Genomic DNA, 7,362 nt, shown 5'->3' on the forward strand with positions numbered 1-7,362 from the left:
CACGACATCCAATTTCAGGAACTCAGAAGCCTGGATTCCAGGAGAATCAAATTTGTTTGTTTGTTAAAAAAATTTTATTGTATTATTTTTACGTGTACCATCAAATCAGATCTGACCGGTACAGGAGGAGATTTCCCCCTCCTTCTCCAGCAGAGCATCTGGTGGATTTGAACCACATACTTCTGGGATTGAATCAAATGGTTTTGTTGTCACTTATCTCATGCACAGATTCACCCTCCCTGGGGCAGAAAGAACTGAAAGAACTGAGGCAATGTCTCAGGCTGTTTCTCCTATTCTTCTTGAACTATGCCTGGCAATCATGGGGAGTCATTGCCCCGGGATTGCTGCCTTGACAATCACTGGGAGTCACCAAGTGCCACTTGCTCATGTCTAAATCCTGGGACTGTGGGCCCTGTTGGCTTCGCCGTGTGTGCAGAAACCCCGAATATAGAAAGCAGCAAGGGTAGCAGAGGAAGCTGAGAATCCGAGACCAGGGTTCCTGATTCGCCATTCCACCACTCCATACATAACCTGTCATCCTATGGCCATGGGGTCTTGGGCAAGACTGAACCTTACTCGGGTGGTGGGATGCCTTGGAGACACAGCACTTGGGAACTGCACCAATGCCAGCTGCACCAGTGCACTGCTTTGTGACCTTGCCCATGTTAACTCTTGAGTCTCAGTTATTTCGCCTTCAAGGCATTAAAGGGTAATTGAGAAAAGCCAGCATCAAGTGTCTGGGAAATGCTTGCCAGTATCATTCTGTCTACTCCTCATTGCCCTTGGCATTGCCTCACAGATCCACTGTATCTTGCAAGATGGGGGATGGGGTTGCAGCGCTCAGGCCAGCAGGGTCGCTAGTGACCAGTCGTGACAGCGGTGGTGCATTGTGGGGTTTGTAGTGCGGGGCTGGGGGTGGGTAGGTGGGCGCGGCCCCGGCAGTCGCAACGGGGCCATCTTCTGTGTGCGGATTTGGCCTGCGCTGTCCGCGCTGTCCCTTTCGCCCGGCCCCATGGCGCCGCGGCCGCTGGGTCCCCTGGTGCTGGCGCTGGGAGGTGCCACGGCCGTGCTCGGCTCGGTCCTCTTCTTCCTCTGGAAAGTCTACTGCGGCCGGGAGCGGCGCTGGGACTCGAGCGAGGCCTGGTGGGGTGCGGAGCCCGCCCGCCTCCTCGACTGGGCCGTGAGTGCGGGGCCGGGGCCAGGGCCCCGGGGACACGGGTGGCCGGGGTCTGCGCCTCAGCGCGCGTAGCTGCGTCCTGGCGAGGCCAGGAACCTCCAGCTCGGGGCAGGGAGGTGGGTTTCCAAAGAAATCTGTGCCAAGACATCGAGGAAAGCTTCTAAAAGCTAAAGATATATTTTTCAAATTAAGACCAGTCAGTAAAATGACACTACTTGGGGGCTGGGAAGTTAGGATGACAATGGATTTGCATCAGAAGGGGTGAAGATCTGGCTTGGGCACCGGAGGCCACAGGCCCCACGTGGGCGGGCAATCCCTGGACAGGACGGAGTGGGCACTCTTGGATGTGTGTGCTCCGCCATGCGGTGACGCAGAACTCACGGAGTCCCCCCCGGGGGCCACTAGCGCGAGAGGGAGTTCCAAGGATGCGATCCCGCGCCCGCCCCAAGTGGCGCCTGCGCGATGTGCGCTGCCGTGCGGCCGGGTCGGGGTCCCGAGGCAGAGGTCACGCGTGCGAGAAAGCGAGGTTGTAGGAAGGGAAGAGCTTCCCCCCCAGTCATCCGGGGGAAACTCCACAAGTGGAGTCTAGGATTCAGGACTTCGATGGCAATGCTCGCCCCGCGTCTCCTCATCGTGGTGCCCCGCCCTTAGCGGGCGGAGAGCGGGATGGATGGGTGCTGCGGTGCCTTCGGCCTGCCTCTGGGAAGGGCGGGCGGGAGGCTGCATCCTGAGGTCTGTTCTGCAGCCCGAGGAAGAGGAGGAGGAGACCGAGGAGGAGCCGTCGCTGGAGCAGCTCGAGCAGCGCGAGGTGCTCGTGTTGGGGCTGGACGGCTCCGGGAAGACCACGTTCCTGCGCGTGCTGTCGGGAAAGCCACCACTGGACGGCCACGTCCCCACCTGGGGCTTCAACTCCGTGCGGCTGCCCACCAGGAACTTCGAAGTAGACCTGCTAGAGAGTGAGCAGATCCCCATCCTCCCGGTCTTACCGCCTCTGCGGGGTGGCCTCCAAAATAGTGGCCTGAGCATTACTGCCCGCCCGGTGTTAGAAACTCATCATCTTTCTTCATCCCTCTGCATGTTCCAGGCTCGCTATTATGGCAGCCAGGACTCTGCTGCTGCTGCTGCTGTTGTTCATTGCCCACTGGACCTCTAGTGAGTTCTCAGAGGTTGTAAATTGCGTGGGAGGAGATTGCACATCTTTCTCCTGCAGAGTAGCTGGTGGATTCCAGGCATCTTCCCTTGAGTTGGCAGCACAACGCCTTACCCACTAGGCCACCAGAACTCCCTTGTCGGACCCTTGTTTGTTGTTGGGTGCCATCAAGTCGGTATCGAATAGTAGCTGACCTTATAGTGAGTTTTTAGAATAAATTACAGAGAAGATTGTCCATCTTTCTCCCGCAGAGCAGCTTCTGGATTTGAACCGTGTTCCTTTGAGTCGGCAGCACACCTCCTTACCACTAGGCCAGTAGCGCTCCCTATAGGAGCCCCAGTGTTCCTGAATCTCTAGCTTGGTCATCAGAAACCAACATACCCTATTGTGTGTCAAGCACCTGACAGGCAATAAAATCCTCACAACCACCCCAAGAAGTGGTCACACACACCCCAAAAGTGATCAGTCACACATACATAGGGGCACTATGAGACGTCGACTTGATCGCATCTAATTCACCCCAAACCAAGAAATGGTGACTAGCCTGAAAAATATTCTTTCATTGGTAAACTGCTATTCACCTTTCAAGATTAAATTTAAAGATGACATCCCTGACTGGGTGTTTGCCACATACCACCTGACTAAGTTTGGCACTTAGCCCAACACAGTTCTAACCCAGGTGGCATTCTGGATAGGTCCCTTTGCGGGCTTGTTGTGAGTTGTCAGGGAGGGCCTGACCAACTCCTCACCCTCCATCCTTGGGCTCATAGGCTCTTCAGGAGTATGACAGAGAGTACCAAGAGGCTAGGAGTCCTTCCCGCCTTCAGAGGACTCAGACCCTTGGACTGACAGCATTTGGTTAGATGTTACGTAGGGATCAGGTTCAGGTAGGGATCAGGTTCAGAGGACCCGGTGGCGGCTGCTTTCCTTCTTGGTTGAAGCAAACATCATAGTCACCTGGGATTCAAGTCTTTCAGCAGCCTTTCCCTGGTACTGTCTCTCTGCCGGGGCCCCGTAGGGATCAATGGGGCCTCTGCACATGAGGTGCTCTCAGTCTGACAGACAGTGGTCACCTCCTAACCCTGGAAGGAAGGGATTGGTGTTTTATTTTTACCTTACCTTATAGTCTAAGCTCAGTAAGCCCAACCAGCGTTAAAATCAATTATTTCTGTGAGTCTTGAGGCATTCCCCTCCCCTAACCAGTCACTCCATTGTGGTATTCCACATCATCCTTCCTGGGGCTCTGCAGAGATTGGGTCCATTGTCTGTAGCTGTGAATTGAACAAATGAATTAATACTCACTGAAGTTCTCCCTTTTTTACTACTAGGTTTTACTACTAGGTCTAGCACTTATATCCTCCAGTAGATTCTGAGTCTGTCCACTTCTCTCCACTGCTGCCTCCCAGGTCCGGGCCTCTAACATCTCTCTCCTCTCCATACTGCTCTTCCTGCACCATGTCATTCTTCAACCTACAATTTCCCCGCCCACATGTGTAGTACTTTTTTTTTCCCTTTTCCAGTATTTTTACTTATTGCCATGATCTTCATGTGTAGTACTTTTGTGGTGCAGCCAGTTAACCTCGCTTGTCACACACCCTCCCTCAGGTGTTCCCTCAGACATCCGGGCCTCCTTCCTCTGTTGGAGACACACTCAACACGTTCTCCTCTCTATCTGTCATGCTCTTCCTCTGCCTAACTGTCATCCCATCATCCCTGATTCAGCTCACATACCACCTTCTTGGAGAGACCATGGCAGACTCTCACCCCCTGCTACTTTCATTCTTTCTATTCTTTTTTCCTCCCTTCTGGAATGTGTTGATGTGTCATTGCAGGGTCCACCCTGATCAAAGAGGGTGTGCCTTGAGAGCAGGGCCCTGCCTGCCTCGCTCCCCTCTGCATCTCAACACCCAGGTCAGTGCTTGGCACCTAGTAAGCACTCAGTAAATACTTGTTGAGTGCTTGCTGTGTGCCAGGCATTGTGCTGAGGGCTTTGGGGGGATCCAGAGGTAGACGGCTCTAACTCTCAGAGAACTTAGAGTCCACAAGTGTCAGAGGTGGAACTAAACCCGCTATGATTCAGGGGGATCGATGAGGACTATACAGTAGGGCACCTCAGGCAGAAGGCCTGACATGTCCAAAAAGAGAAGACGAGGTGATCAGAGCAAATGGGGAATGCGAGTGGAAAGCTGTGGGTGTAAGGGGTGAGGTCCTGAATTCTAGACACGAGGATTCCCAGTTTCTGATCCCATCTACCTCTGACCCAGGAGGAGGCAGGAATTGGCAGCAGGGAAGGCAGCCCAAAAGAGAGAAATGGGGAGGACCATATTTTGAGCACCTGCTATACGCTGGTTCTAGGACAAGCACATTGCATGTGGTACCTTTTACAGCAACCTGTTAGATGAGTTCACTGAGGAGGAAATTGGTGCCTAAAGGCAGGGACTGGTCTAAGGAGACCCCACAGGCAGCTGGGGCTGCACCCAGGGCTGCTTGTTGTTGGAGCCTGTGGTCTCTTCTTTGTCCCTGCCTGTTGGCATCTCAGGAAGCAGGTAGTAGGGTGGGGCTGGGGCTGTGTATGCCACGTCAGGGCCAAGGGCAGCTCTGAGCTAGCCCCTGGCCTCCACAGTCGGTGGCAGCCAAAACCTGCGCTTCTACTGGAAGGAGTTTGTGAATGAGGTGGATGTGCTGGTGTTCATGGTGGACTCGGCTGACCGGCTGCGTCTACACTGGGCCCGGCAGGAGCTGCATAGGCTGCTGGACAAGGACCCTGACCTGCCTGTCATCGTGGTGGCCAACAAGCAGGTAAGGGCTGCGGGAGGCCAGCTCAGGCCACTGTCCCTTTCCCACTGATACCCATGAGAGAGCAGGGATCTGGATCCAGGTCTGAGACCTCGAGCCCAGCTAAGCTGCTGTCCCCGCTTTCTTGGCCTATGCTCTCATGTCCTTCTTCTCTGCTACTCTCCATCTGTCATCTGGAGAGATTAACAAATAATTATCACGCACCATCTCTGAGCCAGGTGCGTGGGTCTCTAGGCAGCAGAAACCATTAAGCACTTGAAGTTGAGAGTTTGGGGATTCAGGCTCACCCAGAGGTGTCTCAAAAGAAAGACCTTTGGATCTGCTGCTGAAAAATCCGCCATTGAAACTCCACGAAGCACAGTGACTTAAACACACGCGGAGTCCCCGTGAGTCAGAATGGAGGTCAGCTGGCTGGTCTTCATGTGCCTGTGATGTTGAATGACATGTTTCTGTTCGTCCTGCAAGCTGTGGGATAGAAGCATTCCTAGTTTATAGATCAGAAGTCTGAGGCTCAGGTTTTATAGTCCCCTTAAGGTTGTACAGATTGGAAGGGGTGGAACAGAGCTGTCTAACTAAAGCCTGTGCCTTTACCATTCTGCTATATCCTTTCTGGCTGCAGAACAGAGAGGCAGCTCTGGGAAGTGATAAAAAGTAAAACAGATTAAATAATAGCAACGTTCATTGTATGTTTACAGTATGCCAGACACAGGGCTAAATATTTGACAGTCTTGTTCTCATTAAAGTTCTACAAGAAGCCCCATGATAAGCCTTCCTGCTATCCCTGCTTTGCAAATACTGAGACCTGGAGAAGTGGCTAAAGTTACAGTTTGTGGCAAAGCCAGAACTTGAGCTCGGGTCTTCTTAGAAGTTTTCGATCTAAACTCTACCACATAGCTCTTCCAGGACTGGGGAGCTTCTCTGGGCCCCTTCGTCCTCAGCACCACAGACCTCAAGTGGCATTCTCAACACCTATGAGATGGCCACAGAATAGAGCCCTGTCATAGCTCCTGGGACCTGAGCCACGGGGCCTAGTCAGCCTGCTTAGAGAAAGGAGGTGTCTTTGACCTCGGATTTCCCCTGTCCATTAGGAAAGACCTGATGGTCATTACTAAATATAGTCACCATATGTGCCCTGTTGTTCTAGAACAGTTCCATTTATGCTCATGTTCTGTTGTTATTATCAGTAGTGTCCCCCCTCCCTTCGAGTCTCACTCAGAAGTACCTGGTCGTGACAAGAAATGATATCATCCTGCTTATAAAAACTATAACTTAAAGCAAATTTTGAACCAACAGGAGAGCATATGAAGGGCCTCAGCATTCTATGAACTGTTATGAGTCATTTTGATCTTGGGCCACAGTGAGAATGTGCAGTATATGGTCACTGGCTGTGCTATTTAGTGGCCCCTTTTTCTCCTTAACTGGGATCTGTGGGATAGTACCCTCATCTGGGACCGTAGTCTACTGTACGGTTGCCCTGTTGGTGAGCTTAGGAAGCTCAAGTGTGATTCCTTAAGGGCCATGACGTTTGTCATCACAATGTCTGACGTGCAGGAACTGCTTGGTTTCTGACCCGAGGGGCTGAGTGACAGGTGACAAAAACTCAGTGCAAAAGAGAATCAGAGATGAGGAGAGAGTATTTGAGCAAAAGTTCCAGAGGCTGCTTGTGGAATGTGGACCCCAGTGCTCTGCAGGTAGTCTGAGAACAGTTACCCTGTGGATGCCAAGAGCAAGAGCATGCTGGGGAGAGGGGCTGCCCTGTTCCAACTGGCTTCTGTTTCCCTAGGACCTGAGCGGGGCCATGAGTGTGTTGGAATTGCAGCGGGAGCTGGGCCTGCAGGCTATCAACAACCACCGGGAGGTGTTCCTCTTGGCAGCCAGCATTTCCCCGGAAGGTTCTAACTCCAATGAGCCTGGCACCGTGCAGATCTGGAAGCTGCTCCTGCAGCTTCTCTCCTAGGCAGGAACACCTGGCTCAACACCCCACCCTGGGACTCAGTGCTGCTGCCACTCCTGCTTCATCAGTGCTGTCTGGAGCCTGCCGTCGAGCCACATCTCAGCGCTTTTCTTGTCTTTTCTCCTCCCCTCTGGAGAGTCTTGGCAAGCCTTCCTGGGGAGGGGTCCATAACTGAAGCAGGAAGAGGTGATAGAAGGCTAAGGGTGGGAGAGGGTCATGTCCTGTGTATGTCAGGCTCCAGTATGACCTAGCCTTCCCCAGTAAAGACACCCCCTCTCTCACCTG

The 7,362-nt window shown here is 53.0% G+C and overlaps 1 protein-coding gene across 1 annotated transcript; it reads left to right on the forward strand.

Annotated features, from left to right (window-relative positions):
- Positions 1-1,012: 1,012 nt before the first annotated feature.
- ARL10 (ADP-ribosylation factor-like 10) lies at positions 1,013-7,080 on the forward strand. Its single transcript, XM_006884375.1, has 4 exons — positions 1,013-1,180; positions 1,923-2,133; positions 4,951-5,126; positions 6,907-7,080. The coding sequence occupies exons 1-4, from the start codon at positions 1,013-1,015 to the stop codon at positions 7,078-7,080; spliced, it is 729 nt and encodes a 242-aa protein (XP_006884437.1).
- Positions 7,081-7,362: the final 282 nt, after the last annotated feature.

This window comes from Elephantulus edwardii, unplaced genomic scaffold, assembly GCF_000299155.1.
Source record: "Elephantulus edwardii isolate Elephantulus edwardi_28Jun2011 unplaced genomic scaffold, EleEdw1.0 scaffold00033, whole genome shotgun sequence".
Taxonomy (NCBI): domain Eukaryota; kingdom Metazoa; phylum Chordata; class Mammalia; order Macroscelidea; family Macroscelididae; genus Elephantulus; species Elephantulus edwardii.

Coding starts and splice junctions, on each gene's coding strand:
- ARL10 (XM_006884375.1), top strand. CDS start 1,013: ATGGCGCCGCGGCCGCTGGGTCCCCTGGTGCTGGCGCTGGGAGGTGCC. Junction 1,181..1,922: donor CCCGCCTCCTCGACTGGGCC/GTGAGTGCGGGG, acceptor TCTGTTCTGCAG/CCCGAGGAAGAGGAGGAGGA. Junction 2,134..4,950: donor CGAAGTAGACCTGCTAGAGA/GTGAGCAGATCC, acceptor TGGCCTCCACAG/TCGGTGGCAGCCAAAACCTG.